The 23168-nt window shown below is 40.9% G+C and overlaps 4 protein-coding genes across 7 annotated transcripts in view; 1 reads left to right on the top strand and 3 right to left on the bottom strand.

Moving 5' to 3' along the window:
- The window catches only part of LOC135946274 (protein unc-13 homolog A-like), a 46266-nt gene extending 44291 nt beyond the window's left edge, over positions 1-1975 (bottom strand). For all 3 annotated transcript variants that reach the window (XM_065494424.1, XM_065494426.1, XM_065494425.1), the window contains exon 1: positions 1560-1975. In XM_065494424.1, coding sequence (XP_065350496.1) covers positions 1560-1581 — 22 coding nt within the window. In that variant the 5' untranslated portion in view covers positions 1582-1975. The remainder of the gene's footprint in view (positions 1-1559) is intronic.
- Positions 1976-3173: 1198 nt separating this feature from the next.
- On the bottom strand, positions 3174-12172 carry Upf1 (Upf1 RNA helicase). The gene is made up of 15 exons (XM_065495953.1): positions 11822-12172; positions 11552-11662; positions 11166-11488; positions 10896-11108; positions 10665-10837; positions 9477-9684; positions 9260-9419; positions 8915-9198; positions 8125-8597; positions 7006-7232; positions 6659-6892; positions 6340-6604; positions 5545-5721; positions 5329-5489; positions 3174-4158 (listed from the first exon to the last, which is right to left on the bottom strand). Exons 1-15 carry the CDS (start codon positions 12008-12010, stop codon positions 3958-3960), a joined length of 3399 nt encoding a protein of 1132 aa, XP_065352025.1. The 5' UTR covers positions 12011-12172; the 3' UTR covers positions 3174-3957.
- Positions 12173-12305: 133 nt separating this feature from the next.
- Positions 12306-15330, top strand: LOC135947251 (uncharacterized). The gene is made up of 3 exons (XM_065495960.1): positions 12306-12565; positions 12887-13216; positions 14140-15330. The coding sequence occupies exons 1-3, from the start codon at positions 12379-12381 to the stop codon at positions 15255-15257; spliced, it is 1635 nt and encodes a 544-aa protein (XP_065352032.1). The 5' UTR covers positions 12306-12378; the 3' UTR covers positions 15258-15330.
- A 748-nt stretch (positions 15331-16078) lies between these two features.
- On the bottom strand, positions 16079-21532 carry LOC135947246 (aminopeptidase Ey-like). 2 transcript variants are annotated; one of them, XM_065495956.1, is made up of 16 exons: positions 21464-21477; positions 21141-21205; positions 19735-20275; positions 19532-19687; positions 19175-19474; positions 18668-18851; positions 18452-18608; positions 18240-18395; positions 18029-18162; positions 17721-17922; positions 17324-17660; positions 17121-17276; positions 16898-17065; positions 16693-16836; positions 16558-16639; positions 16079-16501 (listed from the first exon to the last, which is right to left on the bottom strand). In XM_065495956.1, the coding sequence occupies exons 3-16, from the start codon at positions 20268-20270 to the stop codon at positions 16322-16324; spliced, it is 2892 nt and encodes a 963-aa protein (XP_065352028.1). In that variant the 5' UTR covers positions 20271-20275; positions 21141-21205; positions 21464-21477; the 3' UTR covers positions 16079-16321. The 2 variants fall into 2 exon arrangements, with proteins under 2 accessions (XP_065352028.1, XP_065352027.1); XM_065495955.1 differs by lacking the exon at positions 21141-21205 and having other exon boundaries at positions 21464-21532.
- Between the last annotated feature and the right edge of the window lie 1636 nt (positions 21533-23168).

The raw sequence follows: 23168 nt of genomic DNA, 5'->3' as shown, positions 1-23168 counted from the left end.
CAGCCACAGCCAGACAGACACAACTTTTGCCCTTTTAGGGCCGGGCAAAAATATATACGTATATTATTGCAACCAGACGCAGACGGATGATCGCGCATTCTATTTATTCCTCTTTCAATTCCTGCCATATGTTGATTCTGTTACGAATGCCACGTGAAAATCCAAGCGAAAAAAGTGGGCCTGTACTGTAAAATCACGAATAATCATTTTTGTTTAAAAAATTTGGGCTAAAAAGTTGAAAATTTTGCATGCTATTTTTTCAAGCACTGTCTCTCTACTGTAAAATCACGATTTATTTCGCAATTTAGAGAATTTTTCCTCAAAATTCACCCTCTATTTTATCGAAATCGAGCGAAAAAAATCGATAAATTTGGCAATGTCTGAAATTTAACTCATTAAGCACGCGGAATATTTTTCGGCTCCGTAAATTAGCAGATGTGCAAAAGCGGTGAGTGTTGAATACTAAATTTGAGGCAGCGAGTGCCGGAATTATAAACGTTTAATTAGCGAAAGACACGCTTCGGCCAAATTGTACTGAACACGCCAAATTCCGACTTGAAAGGGTCAGTTCTTCGTGAGTGAGAAATGACTGTCATTCAAATTGCTATTTATCCAACTCGTGCGGTCTTATCTCGTTCTCCTGCTCGCCGTGGCAAACTTTGAAGAAATACTTTCTGCTCGTCCATTGCAGAATTAATAACGTGACTACTTGCCATCGGCCTGCAAACTCAAATACAAAGCTGCTGCTGTGGTTGAAAAATTGCAGTCGAAAATAGCTAGATCGTGGAGCTGCTTGAAATTCAAGTGGCTGCTTCCAGCCGGTGCATGAGCCAATTAAATCACTGGCCAATCGATTAGTGCCGCACCAAATTAGTGCCGTACATTTCCCTTTCTTCTCCGTGCACTTAGAAGGTTTGAAATTAAAGAGGAATATTTATAGAATGAATTAAACAATTTTTTTGACGCATTTAAAAATTAAAGTAGAGCTTTATAGGCCAACAATAAAATTTATTTTACATATTTATAAAATTTGGTTATAAAAATTTAATTTTAATAAATTTAACGGTTCTTGTAAATGATTTCGATCCCTCTCGCTGTGCGAATTTTAAGGAATAATTCCCCAAATTGTGAAGTAAATCGTAATTTTCCATAAGGAACAACTAGTAATCTGATTCACTCAAAATAACAATTATTAAGCTTTTTTCTAAAGTTAAAAAATAAGTTTTCACAATTTTCCTGTAAATTTATCAAAGTTCTAATTTTTTTTTCAATTTGCAAATCTGTTATTAATGTAAATAAACAAAAATTCCATAGAATCATATTGGAATTCAATAACACGGCGCTATTGGGGATGACTTAAAAGTGTTGTCAAAGCAGAGCAATAAAATCAACATGCACAAAATCCGATCAGCGTGTGTTCCCAAACCACGACTTGTCTCCGCCGTTCTCCATATTATTTGAGCACCAACACAAATTAATTGTATAAAATAAATAAAATTAAAGCCGGAGAATTGGTTCAGGGTAGGCCCGGGCGGCCAGGGTTGCGGACGGGCACTCACCTGTGACGCTGAGAAGGGACATGATGCAGCGGCTCTCGGGACCAAAAGGGCCGGACAGATGTGCAGTGAGACGAGCAGAGCAGAGCAGAATCCGACTGCTGCTGCAGCCGCGGCGGAAGGGTTAGCGCGACATCAGCGAACCGCACTGGCACACGGCACCTGGGTCGAGCCAACTGGCCGCACTAGGCGAGGCTGGCACCGCGGCTGCACCTACCAGGGTCCATCCGGTGGGCAAATACTACTCGCAGCACCGCTCGAGCACCACACACACGTACGCGGCCATCTTGAAAAAGACGACGGGTGGAAAAACTACTTTTACTCTGACGTCATTGCCATGGCAACTTTCAGAGAGAGCTGGCTGGCTGGCGGTGTACTAGCCTGCCTGCCCGTTTTGCCTGCTGCTATCTATAACTTCCACTTTTCCGCCCCTGTACTGCTGATGTTTGTGCCCCCGCACCCCCGCCCCTGCCACCGCGGGCCGCCAATGCGCAAAAGCGACCCGCTGCCTCACTTTTCGCGTTCGCGTACGCTCGCCTCGCTCGCCGCACCTTCTGAGAATTCGCGTGCCCGCGGGGAAACCCCGTCGCTGGTCCCGCACCGCCTTTCGGGCCCTCCCCGGGCCTCTTTGTTTATGTTTTTCGTCCTGCTTCCTCTTCAGTCTGCTGACGGCTCCCTTCGGCTGCAACTGCGGCGGCAAAGTCAGCCAACGACGTTTCTGCCGCGTGCCAGGATCAATAATTGGGCAGCCCGCCCAGGAATCACGCGATTCTAATGTGGAGACATCTTTTCGCGCCCGCAAAACAATTGCCAGCCCGCCAACGCCGACCGCCGATCATGAAATCTGATACTTGTTGAGACTAATTCAATTTGCTTGAATGCTGGTCATGAGAAATGTACTCGCAGCTCATTCCAATCGGACTCATTTTGAAATTAAATCGTTGATGGATGCCAATGAAAGAAAAATCACACGAGGTTTTCATAATTTCATGGATTTTTTGCTTCCTCGCGAAATTTGAAAAAAAAATAAAAAATGGAAAAGTTTCAAAATTTTCTCGTCCATCGCTCTTTGGGGGGAGGGGGGTTGTGCCTTGAGGGAATTTTGAAAGGCGCGCGTGAATGATCTAGTCAAAAATCAAAATTTTTCTTTGATATTGACATTTGGTGAAACCGTAATTAATTTTTTATAAAGTTCCCATATTTAGAAAATTTTAAAAGTTTTGCATAAAAATGCATGTTTTTCTCAAGGATGAATTAAACGTGATTTAACTGTTACAACGTAAAGGCGTTAGTGCGTGTTCAAACCACAAATTTGGAAATCCAGGGAGTGTATATCTCCATAAAATTAAAAAAAGTAGGCGCTAAGACTCGCGGGCGGGATGCACAAAAATATTTCATCTTTCCAAATTTTGAGGTGAATCTAACGATTAATCAGTTTTGAACCAACTCATCATAACATTATTACTTTACAACAAATAATCAATTATGAAATTGTATCAGAATGCTGAAAACCCTACTTTTTTATTTTCACGTCCCTTCTCATGAATGAGTTGCAGCCAAAACTAAAATTCTGTAGAAATAATGGTTCAAGGAGCAAGTTATTAAAACAGCAGTTGATACCCAATCGCAAAAATAATTTTATTTTTCCCTACTGAAACTGAAAAAAGGAGTACAGAAAAAAAGTACATTTTTGCCAGTTTGAGGAGCATAAAAAGTTATTACAGAGCGGTGCTTCAAAAACCGAAAGTCAAATGATCGCCCACATAATCTGTGCCAAATGGACCGAATACTTGATATGCCCCTCAACACAAATTGATCTTCCTAAGATGAGAGACTTAAAAAAATGTGACCCCGACTAACAATAAAAGACATAAACGCTTCTCAGTGGATTGATTAGCAAACTCTACGTCTAAACTGAAAATATTATTGATTGCTTTGAGTTAACTCTGTTGCATTGTTGATTACTATGTTGCTGGTGGTTGCGGCGGTAGTGGTGGTGGTGGTGATGGTTAATTATGTTAGTTGTCGTCTTCTTCTCCATTTGTTGCGGTGCTTTCATTACTCCATGTGATATTTTGATTCAAGACCAAAGCGGTTGGTACTGAACGATCGCTGCCTCAGATCCAGGATGCTCTGTCCGCTGCCTCCGTCTAAAATCCCCCATCCCAGTCTGGTCGCAATCTCAGCGGCACCATGTGACTGGAATAATCGACTCCTCGGCAGGGACGAGAGTCCACGAGTCAATCTGTAAATCCACTTCTAGGGCCTTTTCTCCTCCTTCAACTTCACAACTTTGTGTGTGTGTTTCTGTGCAGCAGCTCATTTCTCGTAACTCAACCTTGCTCAGTCGCGACGCGAGCCTGGGATTTGCGAATTTAGGTGTGTGATCCTCCGTTTGCGTTCAGTACGGCTGTGAGAAGTGGCCGCCCTGAGATGCGCCAGAGTAGAAGGCCGACCGGTCGCCCTGGTACGTCGAGTCCTGGGACAGCAGTCCGTCGACCTGCGAGTGGTAGTCACCTCCCATCATGTAGCTGCTGTCCTGAGAGAATTCCGGCTGCGACAGTCCAGCCTGAGACAGACTGAAACCTGGCTGCGACATTCCCTGTAAAACGTCAATTGTCCATTGTTAGATACCAGAAGAGTAGCTTCGCGCCAGCCCTTTGGGCAACTGTCTGCCGAGGCGGCCAGATCGACCAAAAGACTAAAATATAATAAAAGTCCTCAGGTCATGTGACCTGAGGTCATGTGACCTGAGGAAGGTCGATGACAGGCAAGGGTGAGTATCGCAAATATACTCAAAATTAGTGAAAAGGCGTTAAAAACTGGCCTGGGAGCGGATCTCAGGTCAGGGTACCCTGAAAAAGGTTATTTAGGTATCCCAAGTACAAGTCAAATCAAAAACCTGTCTGATGAGGGGTCGTGGTTGACGATCCGACTAGCGACCGAATTTTAAGAAAAATAAAACCATTTTCGCGTCGTGAAGCCGAAAAAACCGAAAAAAATCAATTTTATTTTTCTATGGGCACCAAAATTCTGAAAAACCGGCGGCGGTCTTTTCGGTGCGATGGAGTCAGTTGAACTCTTTTAAGTTTACTCCGTTTGGAAAAAATTCCATTTCCCGTGGTATCATCCTTACAGAGAAAGTGCAAAATTCACGTTTTTGAAAATAAAAAATTAGGATTTTGATCAGATCGGCTCGTATTTGATATTAAAGTGATCCCAGATAAATTTCGCGTCGATTGAAAGCCATTTTATCGAAATTTTTCCCCGGACCAAAGATATGACCGGCAGAATCATGGAAAAATTGTCGGAAATTCGGCGGAAAAAAATTAGTAAATAATTCGAAAAATGGTCAAAATTTGGAAACTCGATCACGGATGGACATGCCCCACCAGGGGGCATCAATCAGCGCCGTCCAGCCCATAGGGCCTCGCCCGGGCCCCAAAACTGAAAGTTTGTGTCAAAAATTCACGTTTTTTCCAAATTAAAAAAATATTAACTCGGCTCCTCTGGGCCGTACAGTAAACGCCGTGAAATTCTGTGTGTTTTAGGCCCCTCTGCCACCCCACCGTCGCCAACGTCCCCAAAATCTGCGCTAATTTAAGGTGTTTTTTTAATTCACCTATTGGTCAGATTCCGTTTCTGAATTGAAAATACGCCTTCCCGCGTAAAAACGCGTAGATTGCTTTGGATTTGCTTTGGAATTCGCAAATTTACAGATTTTATACTGATTTGGTCAAGGGGCATTTAAAAAAAATGAGATTTCTCGTACCTGTGACATTCCTTGTGTGAGTGGCACGTTTTGGCTGTACGGTTGGGACGCATCCTGGCTGTTAAAGCTCTGGCCGCCGGTGCGGAGGATTCCACGGCCGGGTTTTCCTCCTCTGGCACCTCTGGAGTTTCCGCCACGGCCCGCGCCTCGTCCGCGCATGTCTGGAATACCAGAAGGTTAGACAAAGCGATAAAAACATTTGGCGTGAAAACTCACTCTGCATGGACTGTTGGTGTTGATTGTAGAATCTTGGAGGGACGTGATTCATGTTCATAAACATGCCGACTGGCACTGGCATGTTGTTCATCGCAGCCTGCGCCCTCTCCGGAGAAATGTAACTGATGGAATCGTGGGTTCGGTTATACGGGTCCATTTGAGCACCAGGCCACAAACCTGTAACGAAAATGTTGGCGATAAAGAAGAAATTTACATTTTTTTTTTTGCTTTTTTTGTTCTTTTTTATCCCTGTCCTTTCGGACCGGGAAGGGCGCGCACTGCACTAGCACGAATGCTGCAACCCGGGTCCCAATAACACCGCGAACGGATAACATGGGCGCACCAGGCCGCACAGGGACCCAGCCCACTCAAGGGCCACTTGCCTCCGCACCGAGGACTGCATTGAAACGCTAGACATTCGTCCCGTGAAGCCAAATCACGCATGCTGCTGGAAAGGTGCAAACCAGCAAGTTGCGAGTCGGCGCCGGTGCGCCTCCCAGCCCGTTGAGCAATTTGAGCATTTCGAGCCACTAAACTAACCACTTTTTGCCATCTCTGACATTAGGTAGCCAGTATTAGAACTCCGAACTGCTCAAATACCTCCCATTACTTTGACACTCCTGAGAGTGCCTTAACAATGCGAGCCAATGGGCAATTTTTATTGTGATTTTGATAAACACTTAAATTTTTTCAGAAGTATCCCATTTAAATGCCAAAAATTGTGCCAAAAAAATAAGTCTATTGAGCACCAATTATTCATTAAAATTTTCCGTCTGCTTAGACGGTAATACTTACAGTGATTAGGTCTGTAGTAAGTCGAGGGTCCAGCCATTCCGTTCATGTGTCCACCACCGCTTCTGTCGTAAATACTGCCGGCAACCATAGCCTCCCGCGCGTCGTACATGGTGGTCAGCATGAAATGTGTGCCAGGATTGGCAGAGTTGACCAGCTTCTTTGGTTTGGCGAACTGGATCAGCGATTCTTTCAGGTTGTTGAGTGGCCCTTCGACCAGCACCTTGTTTTCTTTGTAGAAGTTGAGGAGGTTATTCCACAACGGTTGCTGCAAAAGGGATTGTTATTAGAGACGGGCCCTAAAATGGTCCAATTCACTCACCTTAGAGAGAATTTTGGGATTGCCCACGATGATGTTGCCGTATTTAGAGCGAGTGAGAGCGACGTTCAGTCGGCGTGGGTCGTTAAGGAATCCGATACCCTGGTGCTCGTTGGAGCGGACGCATGACATTATGATCAAATCTTTTTCTCGGCCCTGGAAGGCGTCCACGCTGGCCACTTCTATTTCTTGGTATAACTTGGCATGGAGAGAGCCTTGATACTGCATGTACTGAACCTGTGTTTTTAATTAAAATTTAAAATAAGGTTGGTAAAGGGAGAGAGAGAGAGAGAGAGAGAGAGAGAGAGAGAGAGAGAGAGAGAGAGAGAGAGAGAGAGAGCTGGACAAACCAGGTAAGCACGTTGGCCTTCGTAGGGAGTGATGATTCCGATTTGCTCTGGCTTCATACCAGCTTTCAGGAATCGTGTGGTGATTTTTTCAACGTTTGATGCTTCAGTCCTGTTCAGATACGACGTTCCGGATCCAGCGATTTCCTCCTGGCCCTGAGTTACGTAGAAGAACATTGGCTTGTCTGGTTGCGGCCAAGGAAAATCGATGCCTTTCAGCCTTCTGTCATCTAAAAATTACAATTTCATTAAAATAATGTTTCTTTTTTAAGAAAAAAAAATGAAAATTAATGATGAAAATTACTTGAGGCCGCCCCTGAGGTGACACAAGACCATCAGAACAGGTAAAAAAATCGAACCCTGGCGTCATGTAAGCTAACGAGCAATTGATGGCCACTTGAACGTCACACGAAGGGCTCTGTATTGGTTTGATTTGCAAAATTTGAGCACTGCTGGAATGGTCGAGAGCTTTAAGAACATATATTAAGCAACTTGACCCCTTTTAGAAGCCATCATGGCACTCATGAACGAGGGCGTTTTCAGAGCACCCTGGTGACTTTCAAAAGGGGTCGAGTTGAACATATTCTGAAAGCTCTTGACTTGGCCATACCAACGGGGCGCATATCTTGGAAATCGAATCGATACAGATCATCGTTAAAGGTGCTAACGATCGCTAGAGGGCTACCCTGACGCCAGGGTTCCATTTATTACCCAATCTCATCTTGACCTCCAACATGTTCCGCACGTCAAAATCGACCCATTTTGATTTTTTCAATTTTCTCCCAACCACTTTATTCAACCTTTGACCTTCCATATATCTCAAAAACTTGAATTTTCCCCACCCTGAAAATTTCTACGCATGATGCACACCCTCAGAGCAACATATTGTTCCGTACCAAAAAAATATGTTTTTGAGAAATTCAGAAATGAAAAATAAATTAAAATAATTCCAAAAAAATTAGGCTGAAGTTAGAAAGTTGTTGACTGTTTAAAAAGGTATCATTAAGCACAAAATTTAATGTTCTAGATTCATCAGAACTTGATTGCACTCTGATTTCTGGAAGCTTGGTCATTTTGACACCAAAAAGAGCAGGACTTTTAAGAATTGTCAGTTAAACTTACCATCGCTCACTCCATTTTGCAGAGAGCCCTCGTAGAAAAAGTTTGACGGGAATTTGGATAGCTCAGGGTGCATGCGGTACTGCACCTCAAGTCGGAACGGTTTGATTCCCAGCACAACGAGTCGTTCAAAGAGCGACTGGGAGAGACCGGCCCTGGCGGCCTTCTTGCACATGACCACCGGCCCCAACTGGCAGTGATCGCCGACCAGGATCAGCTGTTTGGCTCCCAGCACGACAGGCACCATGCACTCAGGCTCAGTCGCCTGCATGCTCTCGTCGATCAGGATTGATTGGAATTTCTGGCGCAGCAGTCGGGGGTCACCAGCACCCACGCACGTGCAGCAAATCACGTCGGCCGCCTCCAGCAGCTCTCGCTCGGCGCTCTTTTTCAGCATACGGTAGCGTTTTTCGTCCACTGATGAGAGTTCTCCTGTCTCGTCCTTTAACTGCTGCAATTTCTGCAACTCGGTGTTACTGAAAATGCAGATTTTATTATTGAATTTGCATTAGAAATTCATGGTTAATAAGCAAGTCATGGCTTCTTTACTTTTGTGATATTAACATGGACGAGCCCGAAACGTTCAATCTAGCATTGCTTATGTTGTTGTCAAGAATCCCTAGAGGGGGATTGAAATCATTTCCTCGCCCGTGAGTTTTGATTAATTTTTGAATTTAACTGAATTTGACCACCTTTGGAGTCATGTTTTCCGCCCCAAAATAAACATTTCCATTTTTTCAATAACAATACTGTTACTTTAACAATAGAAAAAATCAAAACAGCAAATTTTTACCTGTCCATGTTTCGGATTTGATTGTGTAGAGCGAGGAAAGAAACCGGCGAGTCAATCGCTTCCCTCGACTTGGCGCAGAGACGGACGACTTTAAGTCCCGTGAGATGGATTTTTTCCGTCAGCTGGTCAACAGCAGTGTTCGACGGAGCACAGACGAGAACAGAGCCTCCGCTCTGCTTGACCAGGTGATAAACTATGGACGCAGAGGTGACGGTCTTTCCTGTTCCAGGAGGACCCTGAATCAGAGACAAGGGACGCTGCAGTGCTTGCTTTACTGCGTACACCTGATCGACAATAATTTAAAGTTAGCACTTGAAAGAAGAGGTTTTTTAATCGATAACTCGCCTGAGACCTGTTGAGATCTGGCAGGTTTGGGGCCGAGAAATGCTTGGGTAGGTTGCAGCGGAACAATATCTCCTCAACCTCGTGGCCTAAGAGGCGACGGTAAATGTAGCTGGAAACCGAGTGTTCATCGACAGCGAATTTCCGCAGAGCTTGTTGCATTCTAAATTTGATCAGTATAAATCTAAAACTGCTTCATCATCTTTTTGTTAAAGCAAACCTGTCAAAGGAAGTGGACTTCCAGATGAAATCGACGACAAAGTTTGACACGCAGTCAGTAGGAGCACCGCTGCTGCTCTTCAGCTCAATACCAACCTCCTCTCCAAAGTTGTCGGGAATTTTAATCACGTGTCCAACCCCTGACCAAGGCTTGTGGAGCTCTCCCAAATACCGGAGGCGCAGCTCATCTCCGTGCATCAACTTCATGTCTGAAATGTCAGTAAAAATATGGTAATTGCGAAAGTTTCTTGGTGTTTAAAGATGGTGCCAGCGGTTTTTCTATTTTAATAAACTTCTACAGTTTTTTCAGGTTCAATACTGCTGTTGTGCATTATTGCCCGAAGGGATACCTCCATTCCATCAAACAATAACCAGTCACTCAACAGACACGTCACATTGTTTGTTCAGCAAATATATACACAAACGCGACACAATTCAATAAGCTTTGAATTGTTGCTACCTCTCCAAGAGACGCACCGAACCAAAACGTTCGCAGAGAGACGACTCAATGTCCCCACTCCTCTTTGATAAAACCTTATCATAGGAAGTCCCGAGCAAATCATTAAAATTTCATTAAATTTGAATTGATCAATGTTTGATTTTAATAATTTTGACAATTTCTCGTTTTTTTAAATGCGATATTTTCTATGCATCATTACAAATGGATTGAAATAATTATGAAAAAAGTCAAGAGATAGATAGAAAATATTATACTATCTGATCGAAATTAAAAAAAAAATACTTGAGAATTTAATTATTTATTTTTTAAATATTTGCCGAGTAAAAATATTTGCTAAATACAACAGGTTTATGTGTCAAACACAGTATTATTTAATCAGCTTCAATATTTTTTTTTAAATTTAAAACGTTTTACTGACCCAAAAGTGACCTCTATGGAAAAATTAGGTGTTTTTTTTTCAGAAAATAAAAAAGGAACCAACAGTCGAAAAACCCAAGCAATACCAAAAATCATCTTAATTGAACAAAATATTGATCTTTAATTAGTTTTTAAGTCGTTTTCGAGGTTGTAGCTCAAAGCTATGCGAAATAGAAAAATTGTATGTTAATATCACCAAAATTCAGAACGCACAACAGCAGGAATTAGCCTTTTTATCAGAAAAAAAATCGGTGGCGCTATCTGTTAGTGAATCCGCATATCAAGGGCTTTTTAAAAAATTAAAGAACTTACCGCCATCAGTCTTTGCGAGGGTAAAATACGCTATGGTTTTCTTGTTGAGACCGACATCCCAGCGGACCTCGATGTTGTCCTGTGTTTGCGACTCCTTGAGCCGTTTATCATAGTCCGCCTCGAGCTTCACCAACGGTCCGAAGATGTTTTGGTACTGGTATCCGTCCTCATACCTGATGGAATTCAATAAATATATATAATTGTATATTATTTTGTATGAGTGGGACGCACCTCAACAACACTTGCTGAGGATCCTCGTCCACTCCAGGCTTTTCCAAGTCCTGGTAAGTGGCTTCGCTGTTTTCCTTCCACAACTCCTCGAGTTTGTTTATCTGCTGGGCAGTGATTTGCCTAGCCCTCGTCTGGTCTCGTTCGCTTGGATTCTTGACCAGCCAAGATAAAAAGCACCTGTCCGCAATCAATGGCTTCCACTGCTCCTGGTCCCTGTTGATTAAAACAAGTCTTGAGACACTGATGGTTACAATTTAGATTGATACGAACCAGTTCATGTCCTTGAGTGAGTTCTGGGCAGCACACGGCTGGCGACAGAGCAGAACCACAACCGAATCAGCTTTGGCTGGAATGAACCCAAGAACGAAAACATTTCGCACGCCGCACGAGTAGCACTCGAGCACGGTCTCTCCGAGGGGCCCGTCCTTGTGCAGGGTCACCTCTTTGTGTTTGGCCCTGACCAAGTGGTTTACGATGTGCGAGCCGGAAGTGTTACCACGGCCATTGCAGAACCACTTTTTGCAAATGTTGCACATCACCACGCACCCTGGGTCGTGAATGCAGCAGTAACGGCAGGCAAATTCAGGAAGGTCCTAGAAAAAAGTGGGTTTGGCAAAACATTTTCTTCAAATTAATACAGGTGATAAGATTCTCACCCTGTTGTAGTACGCTTCCTCATCCTCTTCTTCGAATTGGAGTTCACCCACCGCGTTAGTGACCGCAACAATATCCCGATCCGAGCCATTCTCCAAAATTAACCCATTGACCTGAAATTGAAGTAAAATTATAAATAATACCCGCGCAATTCGTCAGCCATCGTGGCCTGTTATCATCAGCAATTTTTTTTAAATTCACTATCGTAGTGCAGCCGTTGCGCAATTAGATAAAACCACTACAATTTAGGAATTCGTGGAGCGAGCACTGACCTGTCCAGGCAATATCGGGTGGTGTCCCAGGTCGAGTTGGGACGCCTGAGTCTGACTCTGCGAGGGCATCGTGAAGTCCTTAAAATCAAACTCTGAACCCTGCGTGTCTGCCCCCAACAGATCGGCGCCTTCGTCGGTATCCAAGAAGGTGAGCGTTTGCGAGCTCGGCCCGTACGTGTCCACACTCATTTCGAAGCCGATTCCGCTTCCAACAGACGAACAACAATTGATCTACCGTGCCGCAACTTCTGGAGTGTCTATTAATCGTCCCTGATCGATCTATTTACAAAAATAACTGGCCAAAGTTCACACCATGTTATCACGTCGTGTGTTGTTCCCTTACTTTTAGTGAAAAGTGACGTCATAGGCAACGTTGCAGCGAATGAGAGACAAGTGACAACGTCGCCCAACGAGAGCGACGAAATCATAACAAGTGTTCACGCGGGAAATTTGAAAATTTGTATACATACTCCTGCATGGCGATGGCCTTGGTTACACACCTTAACACTTAACACTTGAAATCGCAACAGAATATAGATAGGCTGCATTTTGGCACCATGGATCCCAGCCTCTTTAGCCGCGACGACGGAATTTTGTTTTTGGGCGAAGGAAACTTCTCTTTTTCTCTCAAATTTAAGCAACAACATGCCGATAAACTTCGCTGCGTGATTGCAACCTGTTTCGAGGATGAGGACAAAATTTTAGAGGGTGCCAAAGAAAATGTCCAATTGCTCAAGGAATCGGGTAAAATTTTTTACATTCTTGAAATAACATACTTGTTATTAGTTTATACCTGTGAATGTGAATTTTGGACGGGTTTGTTTCGACGTATAGTCGATTTTTAAAAAGGTTTTCGAGATTAGTGTTTACAGTCAAGATTTTTCATTTTCACTGCGTTAAATCTTAGGTTTTTGTCCAAATGTCATAGGAGAATAATTTAAAAAAAGAATACATTTTTAATGTAATAAAAAAATGGAGTTAGGTTTTTTATTTTTCTGTCTAATCTGAAAAATAGTTGATCGTCAAATTAAATTTCACAGCCCTGATAATTACTAAATGCTACAGGAGTGAGTGTTCTCTATGGAATCGATGCCAGACAGTTGACGTCTTACAACCAGCTCGTCGCTGAAGATGACTTAACGCCAAACTGCATCATTTTCAACTTTCCCCACATTGGGGGCAAAATGAAAATCAACCGCAACCGCGAACTTCTCCAAGACTTCTTCTCCAGCGCCAGAAAGTTCCTTGCTGGGGCCTGTGCAAGACTGCCGCAGACCTCAAGACCAAAGATAATCGTCAATTTGTGCAAAGGCCAGGGAGGAACTCCAGCTGACGGAGACAATCAGAGGGACTGGGGAAATTCCTGGCAAATTAACGAAATGGCTGCGATCTCTGGTAATGAGAGATTTATTTACTTCTGAGCTTCCAATCGTTTTATAAACTAATAATGAGCATGAATCATGCTAATCAAGCCATTTGACCTTAAAATTAACTTTTAAAAACGTCTGATTCTTGCCAAAACCTTAATTGTTTTGCATAAACAAGTAGGCGGTTCATTTGCGATTTTTATACCTGTTGAAGAACCAGTGAGATCTGTCCTTGTTTTGGTTCAATTCATTTCAATTGGGGTAAAATTCCAGCAAATTTAATTAAATGCTGTAACACACTAATAACAATTAAGAATATTTACCTTTTTTACTATAGCATTAGTAATTATTTTTGTGTGAAATTTAGTAACAATTAATCTCTATAATCAAGGACCAGAAATTTTAGATTTGACCAAATCACGGCACGTGACAACGTCGAATCAATTTTTTGTTTCGCGCGTTTATGCAGATCCTGCTTGTCATTTTTTGCCTTTGTTCATACGTAATTTAATTATTGCTTTAATTGTACGAAATGTTATGAGTCATGAACAAGCTGGAAAATGGAATTAACGAAAACTTTCTAAAAATTTTAGTCTGACTGTTATGTTAACTTGTCTAATCTATTTTCGGAAGCTATAAAACCGTTAATTTATTCTGAAAAAATAAAATAAATTTATTGGATAAAAAATTCCGCTAATTGGAACAAATCCAAGAGCAAAATATAATTCATACTTATTAATTTGATTTTTAACAAATTAAGATGACTTTAGACTAATTTTAGACGTCTCATAAACATTTTAAGATGGATTTAGCAGTTTTTAAGACAATTTTCATAGCTTAAAATCGCATGATTCGTGCTTTACTAAAAGCTAGAGTCTCAGAAAAAAAGACGACCGTCTAAATCTCCCAGCCCTTCTTACGATTATAAAAAAATTAATCTCCTTTTTACAGGTTTTATTCTAAGTCAAGTGCTTCCTTTCAACCACAAACTCTGCAATGGCTACGAGTCTGTTGGCTTTCGAAGCCGGGAGCAGTGGTTCCACACGACCGAAGCGATCGTCCACGTGTTTGAACCTGCTGCGCCGATTCTTCTTGTCTCTCGAATCAACGAGAAAGAAACTAGCGTGCAGCTGTCCACGCGTTACGGGGACATCGTGTGCGACCGAACGCACTTGGATTTGTGCTCTGCCTTCACCGAAATGGAGACAAAATACTTTCTCAGCTCCAATTTAAAGATTTCTCCGCAAGTGGATTTGTACAACAAGTTAGTGGACCTCGTGAAGAACTCTGCTCGCCTTGGGGAAAACCTGATGGTGGTGCACACCAATTACCTACCCTTCAACTGCGACCTGAATTTGAAAAGAGTGCCGTGTTCGGTGGGGAACACTGCAAAGTTCATGAGGAGAAGCCTCGCGGACGTGATGGAGTTTTGCAAGAAGGAAAATTTCATCACCTACGGCCCGATTTTCAAGCCCCTTGATGAGTTGTCCTTCAATGAGTCGCCAGCGCCTTATCAAATTTTGGTGAAACACACCGACATCGAGAGATTGACCGGACTGATTACGCTTTGGCTTTCGTCCTTGATCGGCGAAACGAGGCTCGAGGTGGAAATGGACGACGACCAGTGGACAGTGCAGTTTTCAGGGCAGGATCTCGCCTACAAATGCCAAAAAAATGCTGTCATCATCGAACTGGACTTGCTGGCTATGATTTACTTTCAAGCTGAGAATTTTCGCGATTTGCTCTTCTCAAAACGTTCGAACAGCACTTTTTCCCCTGTGTCTCTATTTCCGAGGACGTTCGTCCTGGACATTTGCTTCGTCATTGGCGAAGCTTTCAGTGAGAAACGGTTCAACGTTCTGCTGTGGAGGCTGCTGGGCAAATTCCTGATCGGAAAGGAGCTGGTCAACAAGTACAGTCCTGAAGATGAAGACTGGACTAGTCACTGCTACCGGCTGCAATACCGCTCGTCTCTAGAAGCCCTCTCAAAGCGGGCTGCAATCGTACTGCACCAAGAGTTCTTGCCTGAAGCCCTTTTGAACTCAAAACTTGCTCAAAAAGTAATGTGATTTGTCAGCACACAAATAATGCCAAATGTTAACTTATTCTAAATTTTGTTATTAAATAGTACTATTCAAGAAACCTGCATTTTAAATACAAAGACATCCTTCATTTCCACTTGTTGAAAATAATAGATAATTTTGATCCAGGACAGGATTTTACCGATTTTAATTTGATTGCATGCTGGACTAATTTTTTCTGAGCCTCTAATCGTAAAATATAATGGTTAAATGAGCACGAATCAAAAGCATCACTAAATACTTTATTTAAGTAAATAAAAATGATTGCTGTCTTCAATATAAAATTTTTTCATTTTCATTGTTATTTCTATAAGTTTTAAATCAGTATTTTTCGTTAGGGGCAAAAAAATCATGCTACCCGCTAGAACAATTTAAGTATTTTAACTTCTATTTTCCAAACAAGTTATTTTCTCAACGTCTAGCTACTCAGCACATCCCGTGGGCCAATATCACCGCCGAGCAGATAACATTTTAAAAGCTTGGGCCCAAAGTGGCCATCTTTTCACCTCCACGAACCAAGGTCTTTAATTTAAACTCATCCAGACATTAGTCCCTAAAGCCGCTGGAAAAGTGCGAAAACCAGCAAGTGGCGAGTCGGCAACAGAGTGCGCCACCCAGCCCGTTTTGAGCAAAACCTTTTGGAAGCCGAAAACTTATGAGATCGGTAGAAGTTCTGAATGGAATATGCATACTCTCAGACCCGGACTTATTATTAAAAGGAGAAATCAGTCTCCTGACTTAATTGATTAAAAGTGCAAGAAAATGGTCTTAGCGCGTTGTAATTTTTTAAATAAATAAAACATTTGGGCTGTCAAGTCATATTATAATATATTCCATTTCGTTTTTAATTTTTAGATGCATCTGATCGGTTTTTATTTCGTTATACAGTATATAAGAAACCTAAAACATTAATTAAAATATCCCCTTTTTGCTCTGCACAAGAAGACATAAATGTTAGAAAAATAAACCATGAGTGGTTAAATTTGCTGCTCTCCTATTTAAAAGGATACAAAAAAATAAGTTAAAAAGATTGAACTGCTTTCGCACGCGTATCACGCACGCGGAAGGGGTAATTCTTCACTTGCGTGAGCAGAGAGCGTGAGCAGAGAAAGAAGAGTTGGGTAGTATCTCGAATACCACAGCACGTTCAACTCGACATTCTCCAGTGCCTGCTTCACTGCAAATTTCGCCCCTTTGAGGTATTCAGAGTTCAGTTCCACAAACTGTTTGATCTGTAATTGTAATTAGATGAATAGAGGGAGAATTAATTAATTTAGTTTGATTTTACCTGCTCAAAATCATTTTTCGTACTCATCAAATGAGAAACACCTTCGACAAAGAATCCAATTTGAGAGAAATCCGGACTAACACTAAAATTCAATCAATTAATATATGAATCTAATTATTCTCACGCAAAACTTACTACGAGTGAATATCTTTGATGCGGGAGAAAAGAAATTCTCTCGCAATGTAGAAGCCGCTCGCGCTAGTGGCCACCGAATTAAACACGATGGATGCATCTTGCTTGCGAATGCCTGAAGTTTCGTTCAAGGACATGTCCAAATATCTGAAAATTTCCAATTATTGCCTTTACCAACATACATATTACACTCCGGCTATGTGTTCACCTGTGCAACAGCCACATTTCTCGAGCGCATCCTAAGGAAGACAGAAGTTTACTTTTTTCTGCAGCGACGTTCGAGCTCAAAAATCTCTTCCACACAAAGTCCCAGGCCGGTTCGCCTCCAGATTCTACTGCTTTGCAGTAGACTACGCTTCTCAGTTCAACAGGAATACTGAAAGAAAATAAAAAATTAAATTTACATAGACGCATATTTGATTCAATCGTACGGATTAACAACGTCTTGATCCTCGGTTTGCTGCTGCCAGGTTTTGAAAAGAGCTACGGCTTTTTCCTCGCAGTCGGACACCCCCATGGAGCATGACCAGTCCAGCACCTGAGCGCGATGTTTGATCTGCGGGAGAGAGTCTCCAGCAACAGTTGGCCTGAACATAAAATTATTTTAATTGAAGAAAAAAAAAACATTACATACTTGAAGGGTTCATCAAGTGCGTTGTAAACGGGAGTTAAAAGAGCGCGGACGAATTTTCTAAATGGACCGTATCCTCCTCCTCGTTTTGTTGTCCTGTACAAGTATTCCAGGTTTGTGAAGACGGCTTTCCATGGCAAGTATTCTCTTTCGTGGCGGAGGTAGCGAAGGAGGTTCAGGGCAAAATTGTACTTGAGCAAACCGGCCCTAGCCAGGTTAAACGCGTCATCGATGATCTGCACTCTGTTCAAAGTGGGGATTCCTCCGTGGTTTTTCTCGGTTCTCAGCGCAGTGGACAAAAGATCCCAATTTTCAGAATCATAGTTTATCCGGTACAAAGCTGGAAAATAAAAGGTTCAATTTCAACTTTTAATAGGGAGATGATCTCGCTATATATTACCAGTGACATTAACGTTGAGCAGCAGCCATTGGTCCTTTTTGGGCAATCCTTTGAGAGTTGCGTTTGACGTGTTCATCCAGAAGCGAGGTTTGGTGCTCATGTCGAGCAGTGCATTCGAAGGGTCCGTGTAGCTGATGGGAACCCACCACAAGCTCTCGCGATCCTCACTCGAACGGCCGAGCCAATCAGTCACAAAACGATTCTGGGGAAAGATATAGGCAACTGGTAAAATATAGAAGTGATGCGAGTTGCTGGCAGTGGCCGATGCAGGCGTTACAATATAAGCAGCTTTTGGTTAATGATATTACCTGCCACAGTTCAGCGGTTCCTTCCTCGTAATTGCGCTTGACGTAAATCACCGGGTATCCAGTTTGAAGCGTCCAGCTGTCCATAATTTCTTTCACTGTCGCTTCTCTTGGCGCTTCATCCGTACTGCTAGAATCTACACAATTTGATTTAAATTGTAACAATCAAGAAATGCATTTTGGAATCAATTGAGTTATTTAAAATAATGACTACCATTAGCAGAGTCATCCCGCATCTGTTCCTCAAAAGTGGCCCACAAAGCATCTTGGACCGCATTGCCATACTGGTGAGTTTCTAAATATTTGCTGACGCCTCGCCTGAAAGTTGCCTCACCCAAAACGTAGTTCAACATTCGCGAAACTAGATAACCTATAATAATAAAATCAAATAGAATTTCACCATTATTATTAAAAACTCATACACACCTTTAGAGTATGATATGTCATCAAATAATTGCCAGATTTCACTGGGATGCTGAATATTATTTGAAACGGGATGTGACGATTTTAAAGAATCTTTAGAAAAGATTTTCTGGAGAGCATTAACCGCCATATAATCAGGATAATTCCACGATGGTTGAACCTAACACCATATCGAAATATAAAGAATAAATATATAATCAAAATACCAGAAAACGTTACATGATTAGTTCCGAGCCCTTGAACGTAAGAAGCAAATCCTTCGTTGAGCCAAATGTCATCCCACCACTTCATGGTGACCAAATTTCCAAACCACTGGTGAGCTAATTCGTGGGCGATAACAACCGTCACCCATTCTTTAGCATTTATATCAGAAGTACTTTCCTCATACAACACAGCCGACTCTCTAAAAATGAATTATTTTACTTTAAACAAAATTTAAACAAACCGATTTTTGTAAATGACTTGAAGTCCTAATACTCACTTGGCCTCTTACTATACCTTACGAAATTTTTTTAAATAAGATGGTTACATAAAATGACCATCCATCTTTCTAAATTGAATGAGCTAAAACAAATAGTATTGATTGGACTATATATATGTTAACAAGATATTCCCAAAGGCTGCCTGTTGTAGCAAACAAAATTTGTAAATAAGTCGTACACACACGTTGATGGTGTACAATTAATAAATGAAAAATGAACAAAAAAATTAATAGAAGTTATTTACCTGTAAGTAACCAATCCCCAGTTTTCCATTCCTTCCCCCGCGAAATCTGGCAGTGCGATCATATCCATTTTAGGAAGTGGATAGCGTATGTTGAAATACTCTTCAAGGAAACCTAAAACCTTTGGGCCGATTTCCAGCGAGTATCGGGCCTGTTCAATGGCATCTTGGCGAGCCCACACCCTGAAGGTGGTGTTGCCAAGGTTTGATTGGAGGTGAGCAAAGTCGGAAACGACAAACGCCACCAAGTACGTCGACATTCGCACACTCTCAACGTATTCATCGCGGAACCAATCATCCTCACTATATATTTGCGAGTGGATTAATTTCTTAAATAAATATTTTAATTAAAAATCGTACAGTTGGACTGATTTGGCCAGTGGCATGTTGCTGATGGAGGTGAAACCCTTGCGCCGAATCATGTTCACTTGGAAAACAGCTTTCATCGCGGGCTCATCAAAACAAGGAAACGCTCTGCGGGCGTCAATTGCTTGGAATTGCGTTGTTGCAATCCACCTGTCAATGATTTATTATACATTTAAACAAAAATAAACAATATATACTTTTTGTCTCCAGTCGCTTTATCTTTATAGCTGCTTCGATAGTAACCTTTCAAGTTGGTGGTCAAATTTCCCGCGAAGGGAATTTCAATCAAGTACTTGCTACCTGATTTCAGCTCCTCTTTCAGGTTGATTATGTAGAATTCGTTTTTAGTGTCAAACTCGTGACCGATGATTTCTTTGTCTCCGACTCGCACTTGGTCAGTTTTTAAGATGAGGTCTGTGGAATGCAGCACCACTCTAGACGTGTCCTTCTCACATTTAACCCTAATCAGGACGCGTCCTTCGAATCGCGAATTTTCTCCGTCAAGGAAAGTTTTAATTTCCAAAGTGTAATGTTCTGGACGCAGGTCTTCCGGTAGGCGATATGAAGGTGTTGGAAGCGCGGTAGTAGAGGCCGATAAATAATTAGCTGTTGTCAGTTCAGGCGCGGCGACGCTTAATGTGGTGAACGACGGCGCGCTTGGAGACGCGCTTTCAATCCCGATTGCCAAACTCGCCATCAAGAGCAGAACTATTTGCAAATTTTTCGACCCCATGGTGCCTGAAAATGGAGGAACAAAAATTAAACTATACGGTCATTCAATAAAGTTCATAATTTTTAAATATTGAGGAATAATCTTTTTAAGTCGAGACGAATGATGTAATTATTTGTAATTTCTCATTTTTGTTTTCCCCCCCGAAATTTTTTACAAAGTCGTTGATATGAGTATCCCTTAAAAAATTACAATCGCAAGGATTGCATAGTTATACCATTCGGGGAAAAAAATATAATGAAAGTTGGATTTTTCACACTAATCCAACCACCGCCTTCAGAATGCTCAATTTTCGTTTTAAATGTTCAATCCTGTTTTAATAATCGGCGTAATTGAATTATCGATGAAATTTCTGCTTTGATAAAACAAGTAAAAATATAATAGCAATGTTCTGTCAGCATTAAACAAATAATTTAGTTTAGTTTTTAATTTAGATCTTTTATTCTATTTAAGTCAATATTTTTTGGGTGACTTATTAAAATACGGCAAGTGCTATAAACGCTATCCTAACCTAGTTTACATACTAATATTACCTATATTACAAAATCACAGGCAAAAAATTCACACATACCATAAAATTGGTATTTCCATACAATGTTTTTATAAGCTTTTATAAATATTTGGTCTTCTTAATCAATTTTATTTCTACCGGTAAATTAATAAATGTTCTAAGTGTGCTTGGCTGTATGATTTAAATGTAAAAATATTAATATTCAAGAGATGTTTCTATGTGGAAATCAAATTATTTGGGGGTCAACCAAGGACAATGACTATTTTCGTGTTTGCTCCGCTGGTGAAGCCAATTTTAGGCACCCGCAAAAACCAGTTTCTCTATAAGGAGGCGTATAAATTAAAAATATGGTTAGCATTTACATATTCTTTTCGTATCAGTAGACGAGTAGTTTTGTGAAGGATACACGGCTGCCCAAATTTTAAACCTAGAATAGATTTTGAAGCAATTATTTATTTTAATGAATTTTACGAATTTGAGAATGCATGAATTTCTAGATAATCAAGACCGCATACTGGGCATAATAATAAACTGCTAAAAGCCAGCCATAATTTTTGTTTTTTAAGAACAATACAAATTATTATAATTTTTCATATCTAGTCAAAATATTAACGGAAAGCACTTTTAAATTTAAAAATGAATCTGTTGAAGTATCTGAACATGAGTGAGTGGATTGAAGACTTACCGTGAGGCCGTCGAGCGAGCTGGAAGGTCAATGGCAGGGTCGAGGTGGCGCGGTGTCTAAAATCTACGTTCCCAGTAGCAGGGATCCCCACTTTTTATCCTTGCGAGAGAGACGTTGGGTATGTGCGGCACAGGGCTAAATTATCGCAGTGACGCAGACTTTTCGGAGCTTTCAATTCACGATATAATAATACGTAATCGAATTTAAAATCTTTATTTAAACCGACTAAACTTTAATAAATTACTTTTTTAATGAATTTTTTAATGCTGGAACTACCTGAGGCCAGGGTAAGAATTTTAATGTGTTTTAATGTTCTTGTCTGACCTTAGGCATGACTCCTGAGTCGAAACCATCCGATAGTGGGTTTTCATTTTCTTCCTCTTCACCTAATACAAAAAATTCCGATTTTTTTAACTTTGACCATTTGTATCTCAAAAGCAGTTGGATTCTCCATCCTAATAATTTTTCGGCATGTGCAAAACATACTTCGTGCAACATTTTTCCCATTACCTACAGGCACAAATTTAAGGTGACCTTTTTTGAACGTTTCTAAATTGAATAAATTTTCAAATTTGGAAAATTAGATATGAATTGTAGTGAAAACGGACGTTGTTGGCCATACAAATAAGTATCTTTTTACACAAAATTTAAGGTTCTGTCTAGCTTCATTAGAACTCGAGATATTCACGATTTAGTCAATTCCGTTTTTTCAAAATTCCACACTGATTTTCCGGGAAAGCTACTTGAATTTTTCTAGCGGAACATGGACACCCTCATATTTATGAGACACCAAAAAATTGCAGACGATATCAAATGCCTCCTGGAAAATCCCATCACCCCCCATAGTTTTTCACCCACAATAAAAGAGCAGTTACGAACTGGTTTTGCAAATCACGAATCTCTTCTGCCACGACTATGCAGATTTAACTAATGACTAAATGGTCCATTGAGCAATGACAGTGAAGGATCGACTATGCCAAACTATTATCGAGACGACACACAACAGATTGCTACGAGGGACCAGCATTTTAACACACAGAATAACGCAAGATAATTTAAAATATATATTTTATATATAAAATGACAAAATAAAAACGATACACTTTTAAGTGTGCTAGCAATAGTGAGAAAAATATTTCGTTACGCACAAATAATTTTCCTCGCTTCAACGCAGCATGACACGTTAATCGAGTGCAAGCAAGCGTTCAAAATATTTTACAGCTTCATCTAAGCATTTATAGGGGAGATTTTTCATGCGATTTTGGTAACCTAATAATTTTCTCGATTCAGATATCAATTTTCAGATACTGGAATTCCAATAAAAATTTGATTTTCTTATAAAATTGTTCCACCGAAATGAAAAATAAACTTAAAATGATTTAAAGCTAGACATTTCATCTCTTCTGAAGTGAAAAAATTAATATCAATTGTTCTTTTCTATTTAAACAAATAAAACGACATTTTTAGTAGTATCGTGTGAAAATCTAAACATGCATGCTTCGTTCTTTTAAATTTCAGGCTAAATCAAGGCATCGGTATTACTAATATTCGAATAACATGGTTGACAAAAATCGTGTCATATGAGTGAATTAAATAAAATGAGTGATAAAAATAAGATGAGCCTGACACAAGCTGGAAAGTGCCCAGCTAAATAAAATGCAAATTGTAATATTTACTTCGTTGTACACATGATAGTGTTTAATAA

This window comes from Cloeon dipterum, chromosome X (genome assembly GCF_949628265.1).
Source record: "Cloeon dipterum chromosome X, ieCloDipt1.1, whole genome shotgun sequence".
Taxonomy (NCBI): domain Eukaryota; kingdom Metazoa; phylum Arthropoda; class Insecta; order Ephemeroptera; family Baetidae; genus Cloeon; species Cloeon dipterum.
Note: the sequence above shows the minus strand (reverse complement) of the source record. Positions and strands in the feature narration are given on the sequence as shown.

Coding starts and splice junctions, on each gene's coding strand:
- Upf1 (XM_065495953.1), bottom strand. CDS start 12,010: ATGAGTGTGGACACGTACGGGCCGAGCTCGCAAACGCTCACCTTCTTG. Junction 6,893..7,005: donor AAGGCCAACGTGCTTACCTG/GTTTGTCCAGCT, acceptor TTAAAAACACAG/GTTCAGTACATGCAGTATCA. Junction 4,159..5,328: donor TCACACAAGGAATGTCACAG/GTACGAGAAATC, acceptor GACGTTTTACAG/GGAATGTCGCAGCCAGGTTT.
- LOC135947251 (XM_065495960.1), top strand. CDS start 12,379: ATGGATCCCAGCCTCTTTAGCCGCGACGACGGAATTTTGTTTTTGGGC. Junction 12,566..12,886: donor CCAATTGCTCAAGGAATCGG/GTAAAATTTTTT, acceptor TAAATGCTACAG/GAGTGAGTGTTCTCTATGGA. Junction 13,217..14,139: donor CGAAATGGCTGCGATCTCTG/GTAATGAGAGAT, acceptor TCCTTTTTACAG/GTTTTATTCTAAGTCAAGTG.
- LOC135947246 (XM_065495955.1), bottom strand. CDS start 20,270: ATGGGGTCGAAAAATTTGCAAATAGTTCTGCTCTTGATGGCGAGTTTG. Junction 17,066..17,120: donor GATCAAGACGTTGTTAATCC/GTACGATTGAAT, acceptor ATTTTCTTTCAG/TATTCCTGTTGAACTGAGAA. Junction 16,640..16,692: donor ATCAAAGATATTCACTCGTA/GTAAGTTTTGCG, acceptor ATTGAATTTTAG/TGTTAGTCCGGATTTCTCTC.